We start from the raw sequence: 19,813 nt of genomic DNA, 5'->3' as shown, positions 1-19,813 counted from the left end.
GATGATGTTACAGCTTGTAGTGGGGAGGGGGGGAGGCGACACAGCTCAGTGCAGTCACCAGGGGAGCCTCTGTGATGTCAGCCCCCACACCAGGTTCCACCTGCAGCACAAAACCCCTCAGCTTCTCCTGGACACGGCTCTTTCTTTCCCCACCAGGAAGTTTTGGTCGAGCACAGGACTCTCACAGCCCTTGTCAGGCTCCCAGCCCTGGGGACAGCGGTGCCAGAGGCTCCCTGTGAGTGTCCCCAGCACAGACACGTGTCCGTGGTTCCACCCCACAGCAGGACCCCAGAGAGCCCGGCTGTGCCTGGAGAGCTCCAGGCTGCCCTGGGCTGCAGGGGAGGCTCAGCCTCCCCTCCTGTGCCTGCTCCTCGCTGCCCTCCCAGCCTGGCTCCTTCAGGGTGGGGTGATCCTTCACTGCCCGGTTCCTGCGGGATGAAGGGTGTTTCAGTTCCCAACCTCACACCTTGCCTTGCAGCTGCTGGGTTTCTCCTGCCCAGCTTGAAGGCAGGCCCAGAACTGGAGCTGCTGTTTACTGAACAGCCCAGGAACAGCTGGGGTTGGAAGGGACCATAAAAGTCACCTTGTTCCACCCCTCCCATGGGCAGGGACACCTCCCACTGTCCCAGGCTGCTCCAAGCCCCTTCCAGCCTGGCCTTGGGCACTGCCAGGGATCCAGGGGCAGCCACAGCTGCTCTGGGCACCCTGTGCCAGGGCCTGCCCACCCTCCCAGGGAACAATTCCTGCCCAATATCCCATCCAACCCTGCCCTCCTTCATCTTAGGGCCATTCCCCCTTGTTCTGTCTCTCCATGCCCTCATGCACCTCCTGTACATTGAGTGATCAGTTCAGATCTTTAGGAGAAAAAAAACATGGAATATTTCACATGTGAGCTTCACAGTGGTCACTGATGCAGGTTAAACTTCTTGCATATAAGATGTTTCTAAAAATTAAGTATTTATCAACATGCTTGACTTTTAGACATCTCACTGAGCTGAGTGTTCTTCAGCCCTCTCAGATGTATGTAGTAACTTCGGAAGCTAGAAATTATTAACTTCTTTCTGCCTAAATTCCCCTCCCAGCTGACTGGAATTGCAATTGGAGCTGCAGCCACGCTGCTACTTGAAACAGTTGTTCTGTTTGTCATGGATGGGATAATGAGACTATCTAATTATCAAGTACTTACTATTTAAGCTTTAAAACCAGTTTTTCCATCAATCTTGAGTCTTTTTGTCATTTTCTGTGGCAGCTGTTTGCTGTAGAGGTGTGGTTCTTGCAGGACAACAGCTTTAAAGGATGGAGAACTTAATTCACTTCCTCGGGTCTGAACCCAGAACTGTCACATGCAGGACCTGGAGGTTTTATTTCTTTGGTGTATGAGCAGTGTCAGCCTCAGGATCAGCTGTGAATTGTGCAGATGATTTCAACCCTACTGTGATTTCACTGTCACAGGAAGGAGAAATGATTGAATTAGAGATTTCCTTCAGGAGATGAAAACCACCCAACCCCTCTGTCTGTTTGGAGAGCCCTTTGTCTCTGCCTTGGCCAGAGCTGGGGAGTGAGGGATCCCAGGGTGGTTTAAATTCCAAACTCTGCTCACTGGAGCTGTTCTGGAAGCAGCAAAGTCCCCAAGCTGTGCTCAGGTGTTTTCCCAGCTGCTACAGGGGGGTTCTGATGTGATGCTTCTGTTTCAGAACAACTTCAGCCACACATTCCTCAGTACAGGCTTTCCAAGAGCAACAAAGTGAATTTTGAGGTGCAGATCATTAGGAAGGCAAGGACACCTAGCACAGGGGGAGGGAAGGAAAGATTAAAATCCAGTTTGGGAGGTGTAAAGTTTGAAATACTTCAGTTGTTGAGCCAGGGCCTTCAACCTATAAAAACTCACTGGACTTTTGTGGATGTTTCAGAACTCCTGCAATGCTGACTGGATTGCTGGTGCAGCAGCAGTAGCTTCTCCTTCTGGCCAGACCTTTCCTCTTTCAAGAATATTTGCAGCCAGTGAAGGCAGTAATAAATCAATGAATATCTAACTCCTTTATGGAATTGATTAAATATCCCGGAATCCCAGACTGGTTTGGCTTGGAAAGGACCTTAAAGATCATCTTGTTCCACCATCTCAGGTTGCTCCAAGCCCCATCGAACCTGGCTTTGGGAACACTTCCAAGGATGGAGCATCCACAGATGCTCTGGGCAACCTCTTGAATATTTGAGGGTTGTTCTTACCTGTTAAGGTGCCTAACATCCCTCAAACCTATGTCTGAGAAGATCAAAATGCTGCTTTGACTCCTGTTCTTGGTGCCTAAACTGAGAGATCTGGTATTTTCAGCCTTTCTAAAATGTATTTGAGTTCGCCCAAATACCCAAGCTCTGATCTGCCAGCCCAGGTCTGCAGGGTGGGTGGCTCTGCCAGGGAAGGATGGCTCAGCTCAGAGGGGCACAGGGAAAGCCCAAGAGACAACAGACACAGGATGCACGGGAAAGGCTCACCAGGCACAAGGAAAATATTCTTCATGGGCACAGAACAGCTCTGGGACAGGGTCAGGGGTGCCATCTCCAACCCTGGAAACTTTCAAAGCCCAGAGCACCCCCAGGGAACTTTGAAATTAGCTCAGCTTTAAGTGGACAGGTTGATAAGGGTCCTACAAAAGCTCTTCCCAGCCTAAAACATCTGATTTTAACACTGAAATGAATAAGCTATTTATTGAAATGCAGCACCAACTAACAACCCCAGGCTCATCCAGGCTCCACCAGCACGAGGGGATTTGGGCTGGCATCTTCCCAACATTTCCAGAAACCCCCTTCAAAACTCCCTTCTTTTAATGGTCCGTGGCTGCTCCCTCCAAACCCAGGGGTCTCACAGTCCCTGGAGAGCTACTGAACAACCACACCAAAATGTCAGTTCTCAGGGCAGACACTTGGGTACATAAAAAGAAGTGGAGATTCACTTTTGTCAAGGTTATCGTTAGAATTTATTGATATGAGACAAACTTTGTATGTCACCATGTCAATGGAGGAACAGCATGTCCAGATGTCACAGAGCCCGTCCAGGGACACTCCACGCCCTGGGAGCTCCCAGCTCTGGGGCACAGGAGACCACACACGTGGCTGGGTGGCACTGGGGACATTTCTGGGGCAGGGATGCTCCAGAAATACCTGCCTGAGTGGTTTGCTGGACAACAGGACCCAGCAGGCTGCAGCAGGGACCTGCTGGCCCTGACTCCCGCAGGGAAGGGCAGCTCCCCCCAAGCCCCTCCAGTCACAGAGGGGGAAAGAAAACCTGTTTGGGGGTGAGATCCCAGGAATCCCTGCAGAGACATGAGAGCACTTGGGCCCTCTGGCTCCTGAGGCCTGAAGGGGCTCAGAGGAGCAGCTGGGGTGGGGACACATCCCCAGCAGGACAGCCCAGGCATGGCTGGAGCCTTCCCAAGGAGCAGGCACAGCCATGCCACGCTCCAGCCTGGCATCTGCCCATTCAGAAGCAGGATTTTTCTTTTAGCACAATTATCCCTGTGTTGTAACCACTCAGACATTCCCCTCTCAGCAGTGCCATCTTGCAGCACAGCCAGCCAGTCATCTATGCTTGTGGCTAAGATGAAAATTATCTTTATAATCTTTACTGGAAATACATTTTATGCTGGATTGTACTTTAAAAAAAAAGCCAAGTGCTGAGCTTTCATCTTCTCCCAGCTTATGAAATATTTGGTTTGGTCCTAAGTATCTTGCTAAATGATTAGAGAGGGAATAGCAGAGTATTCCCCAGGCACCTGGTAAATCCACAATGGATTTATTGTAGAAACACACTGAATTCTCTAACTTGCTCCAAATGGATTTCAGAGCCCTCTAAAACCCTCCAGAGAATGAGCTGTTTGTGACAGGACACACAAAAAGCAACCCCAAGTTCAATGAGCTAAAGGACAGGCCACAGCAGGGGACGTGCCAGCCCAGCCCTGGGGACTCGTGTGACACAGCAGTGACAGAGCCTGGCCTGAGCTGGCCCTGCCTGGCACCAACCTGCTGCACACCTGGAGAGGAACCTCTGGCTCCAGACACCCCTGTGAGCCGTGTGCTCCTCCTGTCCCCCTCGTGGGAGCTGTGACAAGTGACAAAGAGGGTTCTGCTCTCGGCCACCTGGTTCCACCAAATCTAAGTTCCCTCTCACACGTAACAGCATTGATTTAGAGATCTCATATTGATGGGTAATTATACAGGATTAATTGCACATCAGTCCATTGTGGCTACAAGTTCATTAGGTTAATAAATCTACATAGTGACAGTAGTACAGTATCAGCTACTTCTCAATACAAACTCCCTACCCTAACCTTAATTTGTAGGTCAAAGGAAGACCTTCTAACACAGTGACCTCCCAATGACCTTTAACATTCATTTTAAAATCATTTTTTCTAGAAAACAACAACAAAAAAATCCAGTGTGGGGAAAACGCACATATATAACCAAAGCAGTGCTTAACAACCACAGGAAAACAGAACATCATCTTGGACTCTTGTTTCAGCATCTTCTGTGGACCCTGGAAGTCACTCCCAAAGGGTTCCTAAATGCTCCGTCAGTTCCCAAGTCCATTAAACCATTTCCCAGCTCCAGATGTTTCTGGCCTCTCACCATTGTCTGTAGCAAGAGCACACAGAAACACTTGCTCATGTGCACAAGACTTCCATCAGATTCCATGGAATAGCTCTAGAAGGCTGCAGTCCTTCCTTCCAGAAACCTGCTGTTGAGTGGCAGCACTCTCACCGACCGGCGCCTTCTCTTCCAGCCAGCAGAGAGCTCCAAGTCCCTCCAAGTTTCACTCATTCCTTTTGCCCAAAGGTGTATGGGCATTCAATAAAACCCCTCTCACAGTATTCCCAGGAAATGATTCAGAAGAGGAGATGATTTTACAACCAAATGAGATCCTCTGGTCCTGTGTGTCAGACCATGGCCAAGAGAATGAGCAGCTGCCATGGACGTCCCAAGTGAATAGGGCCCAGTCAGGGAGGGGAGCGAGGTGGCCTGACTGTGAGGGACAGGCAAAGAGACCCCAAAGTCACTCTGTTCTCCACAGTTTGCCTCTTTCCTGGAGTCAAATGTTTGATTCCATTTGTTCTAGCAGGAACAGGTGGATCATGTCAAAAGTGGGACGATCTTTGATATCCCTGCTCCAGCATTTCAGCATCAGGTCAAACACAGGGTTAGGACACAGAGGAGTCTGGGAGAGATAGATCTGAAAGGAAGAGAGTCACAGTATTTCAGTGGGGTGCTCACAAAAGAACTGGACCTTTACGAAGGTAACACCAAAGGACAGTTTCATTCCAGGTTTACAAGACACAGCCACCATGCAGGGTTTGGAATCCCTCCAGCCCCAGTCTGGCAGTGGAGTCTGGACGGAGCCTCTCAAACAGCACCACGGACACTTTGCCAGCTTGCCTGATGAGCTGGTCACAAAACAGGCCTTTGTGCCCCAGAAAACATGAATGCTTCTGAGGGATTTGTCTTCCAGGAGACAGCAAAACACAAACCAAAACCAAATTTACCACAATAAAATCCAAGTACTTTCAACTCACCGCAGACAGCCCATGAGGCTTTCTAAGCATCGTGACAGCTTGTTAGCAGAGACAGAAAAAACACCTTTTAGAGCTTATCTACAGCACAGCTTGGCAGAACCATTGTACTTCTCCCTCTCATTTTTAGGCTCACTTCTTTTAGCCTCTTGGCTAACCATTAGTATTTGGGAGATGGTGAGTAAACCCCTCATCATTTTATTTCCCTTAATTCTCTGGTGCTAAAGGTGAATTCTGGAGAGAACTGTTCTGAAGTGGCACTCCACAGCTTTGGATACTGAGGAGATGGAGTGTCCTGCACCATCACTGCTATCTGCTGAGGGCAGCAGCAGTGGGGACAAAAGGACACAAAAGCCCTTCAGCAGCTGGAGGTGGCCAAAGGCTTCTTGGCATGTGTGGAGATACTAGAGGGAGCATCTCATCCCCTGGGAACTAACAACTGCTCCTTCCCACCACAGCTCCCTCCTGCTTCCTCATTTTCCAGAGGCAATGCTGGTGAGAGAGTGCTGACAGAGGAAAGGAGCGAGAGGATTGTGTGGGAGAGCCTGGAAAAGCTGAAGGCAGGGCAGAGTGAAGTGGTTTAGAACAGGAAATAAGCAGGACAGGGCCAAGGGATTATTCCAGTGGGACTCCAAGAGAGGAAGAGTGGTGCAGTGAGCCCAGGAGAGGAGGAGGAGAGGCAGGGCACAGGTGAGAAGCTGAAGAGAAGCAGGGACTGCTGCAGATGAGGTGGGGGCAGCAGGAGGCCCTGGGCACACGCAGCAGGATGGGAGTGCTAAGGAGGAGCCCGTGGGTTGCTCACCTGCCTGCCCTGGCTGCGGAAGAACTCGCCCGTGTTCTCGATGACCTGCTCGTCCGTCAGGAGGCTGTAGGGCTGCTCCTTGCACAGCACAAACATCTCCCACAGCGTCACCCCGAACGCCCACACGTCGCTGGCCGTGGTGAACTTGCCCTGTGGACAGGGAGGATCTGCTCAGCCCGGTGCCCGTGCAGCAGAACCCCTGCGCCCTCAGCACGGGGATACACCTGGGGAAAGGCTCCAAAAAGAGCCAGCACAGAGGGTGAGCGGCTTCCAGCCACACACAGGGGGGACAGGGCTGTTTGCAGGGCAGCAGCAGCACCTGGGGGTCTCACAAGCCCTAAGAAGGTGCAGTTCTCACAGGGGCAAAGCTTTGTACCAGGGAGCAGGTCCCAGAGAAGGCCGGAGGCTTCTGTCCCTTCTGAGACAGTCTGTTTGCAGCAGAATAAAATAAACTGAGCGAGGGGGGATAGCCACTGCCTACCTCCACCCAAAACTGCAGAGCTCACAGAAAAGCCTTTGAAAGGGAAAGGCTTTTCACCTCAGGGTGAAAGCAGAGCCAGAGCAGACTCCAGACTCTTAGAAAAAGGCCCAAGATAATTTTGATTTTTGCACATGTAAGAAGCAAGTGACAATCTTCTTGCTGTCCCTGTTTTCTGTTTTCCAAAAATGTGCCCAAACTGGCTGTGTTTGGAACAATGTGTTTCTGGAGAAGTAAAAAGAAGATTGCTCAGAAAATAGCACAAAACACTTGAGGGGCTGGAGGGCCTGTTTGGGCAGAAAGCATCCCAGCCCCAAGTCACCCAGGCTCATCTGGCAGCCCTTGCAGTTTGTCAAGGTTTGGAAGACGCTCACACGGGGAAGATGGGAGTGATTTATGGTTTAGATGCAGCCTTAACCAGGAAAAGAGGGTGGATTTTGGAGAGCTTGGGCCTGGCAGCCTGAGTAGCAGAGGTAACTACAATTTTTCTGGGTACTTGGAGAGCATGCTGTAAGAAAATAACTCACCAATTACTAAAAAAAAATTGGTTAAATATCCTCCAGACTGAATGTATTTGGACTGTGGAACAATCTCCTGAGGGGAGACAGCAGGACCCTTAAATGTGAAAAAACCCCACAATCTGAACCACAGCTGGAACCTGAAACTCAGGAAGTTTTGTCCCTGCCCCTCTCAGCTTCCCAGCTGGGGGAATAAGCAGAGAAAGGCAACTTCCTTAAAACTGCAGCAGGAATGCCAGGCATTCATGCCCAGATGAGGCCTGAGGGATGTGATGCCATCCAGAGAGACCTGGACAAGCTCATGGGAACCTCAGGAGGTTTCACCAGGCCAAGTGCTGGAGATGCCCCTGGGTCAGGACAACCCCAGGATCAGTCCAGGCTGGGCTGCGCAGAGGGAGCAGCCCTGGAGAGGCACCTGGGGGTGCTGTGGGTGAGAGCTGGACCTGCCCCAGCCCTGAACCCCTGCCCTGGGCTGAGCCCCAGCCTGGGCAGCAGGGGAGGGGATTCTGCCCCTCTGCCCCTGTGCTCAGCTGAGACCCCACCTGCAGAGCTGCCCCAGCCCTGGGCCCAGCACTGCAAGGACCTGGAGCTGCTGGAGAGACCCAGAGGAAGCACAGGGGGATCAGGGGGACGGAGCAGCTCTGCTGGGAGGAAAGGCTGGGAGAGCTGGGATTGCTCAGCCTGGAGAGGAGAAGCTTTGGGGAGACCTCACTGCAACCTTCCAGGACCTGAAGGAGCCAACAGAAAAGATGGAGAGGCAACTTACAGGGGTCTGGAGTGCCAGGACAAAGGGGGAATGGTTTCCCACTGCCAGAGGGCAGGGTTAGATGGGATATTGGGAGGAAATTCTTCCTTGGGAGGGTGGGCAGGCCCTGGCACAGGGTGCCCAGAGCAGCTGTGGCTGCCCCTGGATCCCTGGCAGTGTCCAAGGCCAGGCTGAACATTGGGGCTTGGAGCAGGCCTGGGACAATGGGAGGTGTCCCTGCCCATCCTTGCAGGGGTGGGATGGGATGAGCTTTAAGGTCCTTCCAACCCAAACCATTCCATGACTTTCTGTATTTCCAAGGGCATGCTCCTTTCCCAGGGTATGAGTTATCTCCAACACAACCCCACGGATTTCTCGCCAGGGGCCACAGATTTTGGTGACAACTGGCTGGCAAACAGCTGTGTCACTGCTTCAGGGGCACAGTGGGGATCAGAGGAGGGAAGAGAGAGAGGCTTTGTGCAGTGCCTACCAGCAGGATGCTCTCCCAGGCCATCCAACGGATGGGCAGCACGGCTCTCCCCTGGATCCTGTAGTAATCCCCACTGTAAAGGTTCCTGCTCATGCCAAAGTCTGCAATCTTGATGGTGTAGTTGTTCCCCACCAGGCAGTTGCGAGTTGCCAGATCCCTGTGCACAAAGTTCAGAGATGCCAAGTACTTCATCCCCGAGGCGATCTGGGTGGCCATGTACAGCAGGTTGGAGTGGCTGCAGTAAAGGAAAACACAACAAAGAAAAATCAGTGGAGCTCCCCCACACTCAAGACTTCATTGTATTTGATGTGTTAGTGACCTGTTGTTTTATTTTCTGCCATAACAGTGGAACTAAACTGTCTCGTTCCAGGGCATGAACAGCCAAGATCCTGAGCTGACTAAGCAGGCACAGACAGGCTGTCCCTGAAATTCAGGCCTTCACAACCTGACATCCTTTGGATTTATTTTTGTTTCAATATCAAACATTAATCTTGAGATTTTCAAAGAGATCATGCATCAAAGCACCAACTTTTTGCAGAGAGACATGAAAAATTAAGCTCAGAATCTCATATGTTAAAAACCACTTAGCCTGGTATTTCAAACAACACCACCATTGAATGCTTATATTAACATAAGTATGTCACTTCACATTAAAGAGAGTTGACTTTTAAATATGTGAACGTTACTGAAAATAGAAACAGATGCATTTTCCATCTAATTTAATTTTAATTCCTCCATTAGCTAAATGTAGATTGGATTAATAAAGCTGCAGAATACAAAGAGAGTTTGGACCATTAGAATCTCAGCATTCTTCCCACACTATTTCTCTGTGCTGCTCAGCCCATTTCCCACTGCTGCCACTCAAATGCTTCACACCACCAAGTGCTCGTCAGAATACCTCTGATAAACTGCTCACAGTTTGGATTTCTTCAGTAAAGGTCAGAAAAAGAGGTCTTTGCCACCAGAACACAAAGAAAAAGGAGACTGTCACAGAATCATGGAATGGTTTGAGATGGAAGGGACTTTAAAGATCATTCAGTTCCACCCCTGCCATGGACAGGGACACCTTCCACTGTCCCAGGCTGCTCCAAGCCCCAATGTCCAGCCTGGTCTTGGACACTGCCAGGGATCCAGGGGCAGCCACAGCTTCTCTGGGCACCCTGTGCCAGGGCCCCACCATCCTCTGAGTAAAGACTTTCTTCCCAAAATCTAATCTAACCCAGTCCTCTGGCAGTGTAAAAACATTCTCCCTGTCCTGTCACTATCTGTCTGTATAAAAAGTCCCTCCTTCCTACTTTTTATAGGCTGCAGAGCAGTAACTCTTCCACTCACCTGTATCCTGATAACCTGGCTGTTGGCCTGTGGCAAGGAATGGCCACAGCCTCCAAGACCCCATGGCCTCCAAGATCCCAGGTTTTCCTTTCCCCTGCTGCTGTGGTTCCGTCCCTGCCTGGGGCTGCTCTCCCCATCTGACCAGCCCCACCTTTCCTGTCCCACCTAAACCCTGGCAGGGTCCCCTCAGCAGCTTCCTCTTGGTTCCTGCCCCCCTGCTCAGGTAGTTCCCAAGGCTCCACACAAGCAGCTCCATGAGCAGAGGGACAGGATGGATGGGACTGGATGGGACAGACTCCTCAGCAGAGTCACTGTGGTGCCTCGGGGCAGCACCCCAAAGGCAGAGGAGCAGAGCTGACTTTAGAAGAGCAGCAAAGCTGACGGAGAAGAAGCTGGGAGGGCTCAGTCTGGAGAAAAGGAGGCTTGGGGGGAGCCTGTGGCTCTGCACAACTCCTGACAGGAGGGGACAGCTGGGGTGGGGGCAGGCTCTGCTCCCAGGGGACAGGGACAGGAGAGGGAACAGCCTCAAGCTGTGCCAGGAGAGGTATAGGTTGGATATTGGGGAAAATTGCTTCACCAAAATGTTTTCAGGTCTTAGCATAGGCAGTGCTGGACTCACCACTCCTGGAGGTATTTAGAAACCACACAGATGTGGCACTTTTGGGACATGGTGGCTTTGGCAGTGCCGGGAGAACATCAATGACCTTAGAGGGCTTGTCCAGCCTGAATGAGTCTGTGACCAGACAGCCAGAGACAGCAGGGAGATGCATTTCAAACACCAAAGAGCCATAAGGACTTAGGAATGTGTGATCCCTGTGCCTGAAAGGGCTGGTCACCACCTCCGATGCACCAAACCCTGGCTCTGGGGGACAGGTGGAGTGGCTGAACCTTGTCACGTCCATCAGATCCCACAGGCACCAGCAGAGCCAAGCTGCTCCTTGGGCAGGGCACTCTTGTCACTGCCAGGACACAGAGCTGCCTCTGTGGGACACTCTCTGCCTGGGAGGGACAAAAGTGGAGGCTGAAGGATCAGTGAGAGACAATGGAAAACTACAGGTAGAGCCAAGTAATGGAAAAAGAAGAACTATGTGCATGACAGTGCCGAAGTCAGATGAGAAGTGGAGATAAAGAAAGAACAGTTTGAGGCTTTGGCCAGGAAAAAAAGCCACAAGTCTAGAGGTGAATGAGGTTTCAGGTGGGCAGAAAGGGCAGGAGACTGGAGAGAGCTGGAATCTGTTTCTACTCAGATACAAATCCTGTCTCCTTCTACAGCTCCTGACATGTCCCAACTGCAGGACACCAGGTTAACACTCCTGACAGGTCCTGGCAGCAAGGCTGGTGTTGTCTGGCCATGGTAAGACCCAGCCACCTCCTGTCCAGCACATCAGAGCTGGCTTTGCCTGCCTGCCTTGTGCCTGAACCATAAATCCAACTAATCCTTTGGGGAGGAACACACCAAAGGCTCAGCAATGCTGCAGCTTCTGGTCAGTGCAGGGCTCCTTATCAAGCAGAATATATCAGTCTTACATGATTATCCTCTGAGGAAAGCATTTCTGCAATAGCAGAGACGCTTTTATGGCAGATTTAATCCTTCCACTGAGGAGGGAGACAAGTGCCACTGCTGACAAAAAGTGGTTTTCTTTGCCAAATATTCTCCTTTTGTTGGCTGATGAAATCTCCTTACTGAAGCTCCACACTCAGCTCCTCTCATGCAATATTTTTTGGACACCCAAGAATGCATGAACCTTCTAAAAATCCTAAGAGACATTCTTGATTTTTATCCCAAAATTCTCGTTGTAATGGAATTGATTTTCAAATCAATGAAATATTTGATGCAAGCCCACTAACATAAAGAGATGGTCACCTCAATAAATACACCTAAGATGGTCTGTGTTACCAGAAGAGCTCTGTCAGGGGCACTCCAGGGGTACACAGACCTCCAGAGGCCTCAGGAACAACCCCACACCAAGCAGGTCTGGCCTCCATGTGCCATGGCAATGGCCAGGCTGCAGGAAGGTCCCTGCTGGGAAGGCACAGCAGATAAAACTGGCAGCTCTGTATTGCTGATTTATCCCAACAGGACAGGCAGCTTCTCTTACGTGACACAGGGGATGTTGTTTGAAATGGCAAACTTGCTGTAGATCTCCCTCTGGGACAGGAACTGGTTGAGGTCTCCATTCTCCATGTACTCTGTTATCATGCACAGGGGGTCGTCCCGCACGCACACGCCCAGCAGCCGGATGATGTTGGGGTTCTTCAGCCGGGACATGATCTTGATCTCCTTCAGGAAATCATTCCTTGTAAAACAGAAAACACCCTTGAATCCTAAACTGCTCCTCTGTGTGAGGACAACACCAGTGGTGTGTTCTCAGTTCAGAGTGGTGACACGTGTTCAACACTGACCTCTCCCAGCAAACAGGGTTAATGCAGCACTCCAGGCTGACATTCCAGCTCCCCCTACCCCTGCTCCTGCTGTGTCCTGCTCCTCCCACGAGCACATGGAATATACCCCCCACACACACGACACTCCCACGGCAGTCCCCAGGGTTAACCTGTGCTCGGGGAGTATTTGCTTTCCTCCCCAGCTGCTTGGCACTGCAGGTGCACTCACCTGGCTGTTTTGTTGACATCTGATCTCAGCATTTTCACTGCCACAAGAACCGGCTGGTGAGTGAATTCTGAGGATGAGACTCCCAGGAATTCCAGCAGGCCATCAGCTTCACAGAGGTGCACCTACGGGGCAGAAAGCAGAGGCAGCTGTAAGAGCACAGACAGGCACAAAACCAGAGGAAAACAACACCACAGCCAGGTCACTGCTGGCAGAATGAACAAGTGAATGATCTGGTGAAGGTGACACAGCTGTGATCAGAAACAACCCAAGGGTTAGCCCTAGATCCTGACATAACTTGTCCAGGACTTAGGAGCACATGAGGATCAAAGCCAGATGAGTGCCCAACACACTGGATTTACTGCACTGGTGCAGCAGCCTGGGGCAGCCCAGTTCACCTGCTGGGGATGTTCAAGAAGGCCCTTGAGCCTGAATGTGTCTGGTGTGCACCAAAGCATCTCACACAGCCCCAGAACCATGAAACCGTGACCTGGCTTGAGGCATTGCTCAGACTTCACTGAGGAGCATCCAAGAACAACCGCCAGTTATCCAAAATCCTCAAATTCCAGAGCAAATAAAAGGACAAAAATGTATGCATATGTGTCCCTGAACACCTCACCTAACACAGGGATAACCAAATACTCTAATGACTACACACAATTCCAAATTTCTTCCAATAAATGAATGATTAATAATATAAAATTACCAAGGTTGTACAAGAAGGGGTGACAAGACACTTGCTTAAGAAGTTACCAGAATGTGCATCCGAATGGAGAACTGGGTGGGGAAAGCAGACAGACATGAGGGTGTGGATAGGAAAAAAGACTGGAAAAGAGGAGCAGACTGGATGTGTCAGTCAAAGACTTGCAGCAGTGAGGGGAATGTAATGGGAGCAATAATGAATTTTGTATGAAGAGAGCAGCAAGAACTTATGTCACAAGCATGGTGAGGGGGAAAATGAGACAGCAGAGAAAATGGGACAAACCTGCAGAACAGGAACAGAGGCACAAAGATGCTGCTGCAGTCCCACAGAGAAAGAATCTGCTATGGGGAAAGTACAGTCATGAGACCTGGGGCAGGGAAGAGCCACAGGACTAAGCACAGGTAATTCAGGTGATGTGTCACCAGGGAGGGGTGGTGGTGCTCCCTTGGGAGCAAGGAAGACAAAAGACTGAAGGGAAGGAAAAGTGGAGACCTGAAAGAAGCAATGAGCCCTGTTTCTAGGAGCACACAGAGCCAGAGCAGTGGAGCAGAGCATGTGTTGGCCAGTTTGGGAAAGACTAAGGAGGTGAGAAGGAGACGGGAAAATGCAAAAGAGCCTGTGATACATGAAAAGGAACAGGCTCTGAATCCATCCTCAACGAAAATGTAAATGGGAGAGCCATGTCCAAGCAATACAGAGGAGGAATTATTACAGTTATTAGAAGGACAGCATGGGAGGAAAGGAGAAATCAGAGGCAAACCAATGAGAAAATCCTCTCTGTCCCACTTTTGGAACACAGAGCAGGATGCAGGCAACAGCAGAAAAGGCTGCACTGACAGCCAGGTAAGGAGGCTGAAAATGTCAGCACTTCCCCAGAAAACAGTGAGCCAGAGAGAAGTGAGGGGACAGGAAAGGGGCTGGGGGAGGGAAGGTGGGTGTCAGAACAGAGGAATCACAAAGATGGGAACACCACAGAGCAGGAAGCAGTCAGATTTTGGCTGTCTTTGCCAAAATGTAATAGAGAAGGTGAGTGAACAAAAGCTGGGAAGAAAAAAGACAGTGGGAAAGTGAGAGCAGGAGAGGGAAAGACCTGCTTAGGATGGAGCTACAGATGGTGTGAAAATGAAGCAGGGAAAGAAAAGATGAGGTGAAAATGTTGACAGCTTGAACGGAGCTCAAGGAGCAAAGGGAAAGCTTGGCAGATGACAGATGTGTGCATCATTCTGCCTGAGGCTGCTGACAAACTGAGGCTTGAGCAAGCAGCAATGCCAGAAAACATGAGGGTGCCACAGTGTTTGGGAAATGTCTGTCTTTGCTTGGGTCAATGTGCAGAGCACCCCCAGAACCTCCATCTGTGACTGGGAAAGCTATTTTGGCAGCTAGGATCAGTGTTAGCTGGACTGTGGAGAGTTTCCAAACCCACATGTCCAAAGGTGGGTAACAGCCATCCCATTTGAGATGTTCATGGAAGATGTGAAGTCTGAATTCCCAACCCTAGGTGGGAATTAACAGGTATAGACAGCAAACAGAAAAAGTCTGCAAGCTCATCTATTGATAAAGACCTCAGTGGTACTGAGCAGAGCCTCACAGCTGCACAAGGCTCCCTGGCTTAGCCTGGGGGATATCAGCAAGGACAAGCACACATTTTAACCAAAACCCTGGAACACAGAACCCTCGGTCCCACCGAGCAACACCTCGGAAGGCTCCTCTCTGCCAGGCACATCCTTCCTGCTGGAGCACAAGCAGCAGGGAACGGCCGTACCTCTCCAAACTGCCCTTCCCCCAGCTTCTCCTTGAGGCGCAGCTGCTGCCGGGGGAACTCCCCCACGGAGATGTCCTTCTTGGTGAGGGAGTCCACGGTGAGCGCCGGCACCGCGTACATGTTGTTGCCCGTCACGCCCTGCAGGTGCACGATGTCTGTCTCGGCGTAGTGGGGCACGTTGTTCTGGAAGCCTTGGTGAGGCGTGGACTTGGTCAGGTCGGGCTCAGCATAGTCCCCACTGCACACTGAGGGGAGCCAAGGACAGGTGAGTCACACTCTCACTCCCTCAGAACCGGTATGGCACAGCTGCCACTCCTCCTCAGCCCGTTTCCCACTGCTGATGCTCAAATGCTTCACACCACCAAGTGCTCGTCAGAACACCTCTGATAAACTGCTCACAGTTTGGATTTCTTCAGAAAAAGAGGTCTTTGCCACCAGAACACAAAATAAAAGGAGACTGTCACAGAATCATGGAATGGTTTGAGTTGGAAGGGACCTTAAAGATCATTCAGTTCCACCCCTGCCATGGGCAGGGACACCTTCCACTGTCCCAGGATGCTCCAAGACCCTTCCAACCCAGCCTTGGACACTGCCAGGGATCCAGGGGCAGCCACAGCTTCTGTGGGCACCCTGTGCCAGGGCCCCACCATCCTCTGAGTAAAGACTTTCTTCCCAAAATCTAACCTAACCCAGTCCTCTGGCAGTGTAAAACCATTCTCCCTGTCCTGAACAGACACTCCTCCCAATCCCACAGCTCTGGGAATTTGGGCACCTGCTACCTTTTATTGAGGGACACCTCCGTGGGACACACTGCTCTGCTTTAACCAGAACAACACCTCTGAGCTGCCAGCAAATTCCTGCTCAGTACAGCCTGTTCCAGCCAGCCATGAGAGCTACAGTTCTTGCCCAGACAGGGAGGCGAGTCTGAAGTGATTTTGTGTTTCTGATGCATCCTAAGTACAATCAGTTTGCATTACCTGATGCAGGGATGTTGTTTGACACATCAAACTTGCTCTGGATTCCCTCCTGCGACAAGAACTCATCAAGGCTTCCATTTCCCACATCCTCAGGTAGCAAACTCCTCTCCCTCTTACAGCTTATCCACATAAATATGGGATAATGCTTTAAAATTAACTCCCTGTAGGGTCAGTATTATACAGAACATTTGTTCTGCTTCAAATTCACACCCTGGCTCAATCCAATCAGCCTCCCTGTGTAGAATAATGCTGGGTCTTAGCAACTTGTCAGTGTGAGGAATGCAGCATTGCCCTTCTATTCACTGCTGAGCACTGCCTTCACTGAGTACAAAACCCTGTTGGAAACATTCCCTTCTGTGTGGGTCCAAAAGCTCCCCGGGGGCTGGAAGCCAGGACACCACGGACAATTCCCTGCTCTATTTCCTTCTGGTTTTTCTACAGGAATTCCTAAGAGCCCTGGCTGCAGAAAAAGGTGTTAAAGATCTCCTCCCAGGACTGCTGCAGGCAGCATCTCCACAAACGATGTGTGGTTGCTCTGACTGCCCAAACCAGCTGCTGAAAGATGACCTGGGTAATACACAAACAGTCTTCAAATAAGACAATAAAAGGCCACCAGCCTCTAGTGGGACTGCTGCTCCAGCTGTCACAGTTCCATGCCAAGAAGTGCCAGTGTTCCAAATACTGCCTGAGGTCCCTGGGTTACTGCATTGCACAGGAGTCAAAGATGGCAACTTAGACACTGACAAATGGCACATTTTACAATCTGACAGAAATAACAAAAGAAGAATCATGCAGCTTCTGGAGACTGAGGATGTTACCTGAATCCTCTGCGCTTTGAGAGAGCTCTGGAAGCTTTTGGAGCAGTGTAGCTGGCTGGTGATATTCCAAATCCAGTGGGAAAGCACGTTCATAGGTGGGATTTGACTGGTGGATCTGGGTCTGGTTGTTGGCAATGGTGTAGCTGTAGAAGGAGAGGCGAACAGTGGCATCCTCCTCCAGGATTCGACGTGGGGCCTGCAGAGGAGAGGGAAAAAAAACCTCAAAACACTGAGCCCATGCTCAGTTGTTAAGTAATGCCTTGGCTGCAACCACAGCAACTTCCAGTAATATCTTGGACAGGGCTGGCATCCTCCCCTGCTGTGAGAGCAGCTTTAGCTGCTCCATGGAGCTGGGGAAACTCTGTGCTTTCCACATAGTTCTGAGCTCATTAGGGTTAATGATTAGTTCTGAACTGGTGTCTACAAAATAGCCCCATTGTGTTACCTTTTCCAACCTTTTTTGAACATATTGCTTCCAAAGAATGATGATTATAATCATCAGGAGCAGCAGAATAATAGCCACAAGGCAGCCCACGAGGATGGAGGTGTTGGAGTCATCTGCCTTCTCCCCTATCCAGGTGCTGGTTACAGAAGATGTGGTTCCTGCAAACACAGAGAAGAAGAATCTGGGGTTGATGCACCAGAGATTTTCTGTGCCAGCCAACTTCCTACAGCCTGGTAGAGAAAAGATCTTGGGCAGCCCCCTGAACATTTACACCAGCTGTGTTCTCATTTTGGTGGCTCAAAGAGCTAGGAAGAGTGCAGAGAACTTCTGCAATCACAGACTGCTGTGAGCACAACAGATGCCTACAGTGGATCCATCCTGGAGCAGACAGTGCTCAGAGTTTCACTGGCTCCACATAAGTCTCCAGCCCATGTTCTGAGGCAGCCCTGGCCACCTGAGGCTCAGGGGACTGTCACATGCTGCCCTGTGCACGAGGCACTGATCAGGCCATCCCCAGAAATGGAGGGAAAGACCACATTAACTGGGATGTTTCTGTGAACTTCCCTTGGCACAGCCAAGGAGCAGAAGTCCTTACCCCAGGTGCCCTCAGTAACGTTGTGCTCCGTTTCCAGGAGATCCGTGGTGCTTGTGGCTACCGTAACGAAACTGGGATTCACACTTTCCATGTCTGTGGAAGGAAAGGGAGCCTGTCAGCCCAACAAAACCTCCCTGCTCCTGCCAGCAGTCCCTGACATCCCAACCCCAGCAGGAGGGGGCTGGGGTTCAGGCAGCAGATCAGGAACAGGAGAGGTTGCTGTCTGCAAGGTAAGCAACAAGCAGCACACAGGAAATCCCTCCCTCAGGAATGTCCTCTCACTACAGCTGATTAGAGACTTTGGAGTAGAAAGCTACAGCCACACCTTTCCCTGTCAGCCCTGGTGGTTTTCTCCAAGACTTTTGTCCTTTTCCCTCCAGAGCCTTTTAAAGCATCTCTTAGCATTGACTTCTGCATCACAGTTAAGACTTAAGGAAAAAAAAAACCAGCCTCTATTTTTTAATAACCTGCTAAACTTGATCTCATCATCTCCAGATATACTTGAATTATTCCTAACAAAATACTTGGTAAAAAGAAGCAAAAACCATTGTCATAGCCAGCAGGCAGCTGGGGAAGTGGAAGCAGGTATTGATATCCTCACTCTGGTGACCAGTGACAGGACTGAAGGTAACAGCTGCAGCTCTGTCAGGGTCAGGCTGCAGATCAGGGAAAGGTTCTTCCCCCAGAGGTGCTGGCACTGCCCAGGTTCCCCAGGGCTCCAGGAACCTTTGGACAGCGCTGCCAGGGATGCCCAGGGTGGGGTTGGTGGGGTGTCTGTGCAGGGACAGGGGCTGGGCTGGGTGATCCTGGTGGGTGTCCCCTTCCAGCTGAGGATATTCTGTGATCTGTTTCAAAAAGAACAATTCCTCTACAGTCCAATTTTTGGTTGCCCTGGTCATGCTTCTGCTCATGTGCATGAATGCATCGATGCTTTCCACCAGCCTGGAAAGCATCTACTGGACCTTTCAGCCCCTCCATTGCCTTTCCAGCACCTGTACAACCTCCTCCTTCCCACTGCGCCACTCTCCCGTCACCCCCACACGTCCTGCACCCCACAGCAGCTCTCCTGCTCCCTGTGCTTCTCCAGGCGTGTCTGGCTGCAGCAGCACCCACCTGACTGGAAGGAAATCTCGCTCATCATCATCCAGGTGTCGGCGAAGAAGAAGCGGCACAGGATGGCCTTGCCCACGCGCTGCTGCAGGGGCACGGTCACGAACCTGGCACTGGGGTTTTTGTCATCCAGCACCGTGGCCACCCCCACAGGCTCGGGCTCCCAGTCTGCGATCAGGCGGGGCTTGAACAGGCACTCCACCCTCTGGAAAATCTTCACCCCCTTGGAAAACATGTTGTTACAGTGCACCTGGGAAGAGGAGAACAGGTCAGTCAGAGAGGAGATTCACTGGCACCTAAATCAAACCCCAAGGATGTTCCATACACAGTGTCTCCCTGTGTGAATGCAGAATGAGTGATTTCTTCCAGTGTGCAATGAGAACACTGGGCAAAAAGCTGTTCTGAAACAGCTCTGAATTTCAGCTGCAAAAGCTACATTAATGGTCAGATTCTGGCAGGCTCTTCAAAATGCCCATACAAAAATCAATCAAGCAAACCCTGTCCTAATCTAAAGCCTTGCAGACCAATTCTCTTTGAACATTTAACCTAAGAAGGGAAAGAAGAAACACACCTAAATTCTTAGTGTTAAAAATTTGCTATTGTTTGAATTGCTTGACATAAGTAGCTGGAATTGTTAGGCCACAAATTGAACTTTATCTGAACTACATGGCTCTGTTTGGCAAGTCAAAAATGAATTAGAGTGAACCCTGGAGCTAATAATCTGATCATTAACAATAGTAAAAATGGATTGTAGTGAAACTTGTATGTAACAATCTGATCATTAATACTAGTTAGAATAGACAAAGCTGCAGCTTAAATATTACTCGAAGATCAATAGCTGGAGTGGACAGCCCATAGATTGTGGTCTGTAA

The 19,813-nt window shown here is 50.5% G+C and overlaps 1 protein-coding gene across 5 annotated transcripts in view; it reads right to left on the bottom strand.

Annotated features, from left to right (window-relative positions):
• Positions 1–2,930: 2,930 nt before the first annotated feature.
• The window catches only part of LOC134557314 (discoidin domain-containing receptor 2-like), a 58,798-nt gene continuing 41,915 nt past the window's right edge, over positions 2,931–19,813 (bottom strand). For all 5 annotated transcript variants that reach the window (XM_063410220.1, XM_063410222.1, XM_063410218.1 and 2 more), the window contains 10 exons: positions 18,945–19,191; positions 17,832–17,924; positions 17,237–17,394; positions 16,792–16,987; positions 14,997–15,241; positions 12,535–12,656; positions 12,023–12,220; positions 8,592–8,826; positions 6,361–6,510; positions 2,931–5,221 (listed from right to left, as the gene is read on the bottom strand). In XM_063410220.1, the coding sequence (XP_063266290.1) occupies positions 5,081–5,221; positions 6,361–6,510; positions 8,592–8,826; positions 12,023–12,220; positions 12,535–12,656; positions 14,997–15,241; positions 16,792–16,987; positions 17,237–17,394; positions 17,832–17,924; positions 18,945–19,191 (1,785 nt within the window). In that variant the 3' untranslated portion in view covers positions 2,931–5,080. The remainder of the gene's footprint in view (positions 5,222–6,360; positions 6,511–8,591; positions 8,827–12,022; positions 12,221–12,534; positions 12,657–14,996; positions 15,242–16,791; positions 16,988–17,236; positions 17,395–17,831; positions 17,925–18,944; positions 19,192–19,813) is intronic.

Source organism: Prinia subflava, chromosome 12 (genome assembly GCF_021018805.1).
Source record: "Prinia subflava isolate CZ2003 ecotype Zambia chromosome 12, Cam_Psub_1.2, whole genome shotgun sequence".
Taxonomy (NCBI): domain Eukaryota; kingdom Metazoa; phylum Chordata; class Aves; order Passeriformes; family Cisticolidae; genus Prinia; species Prinia subflava.
Note: the sequence above shows the minus strand (reverse complement) of the source record. Positions and strands in the feature narration are given on the sequence as shown.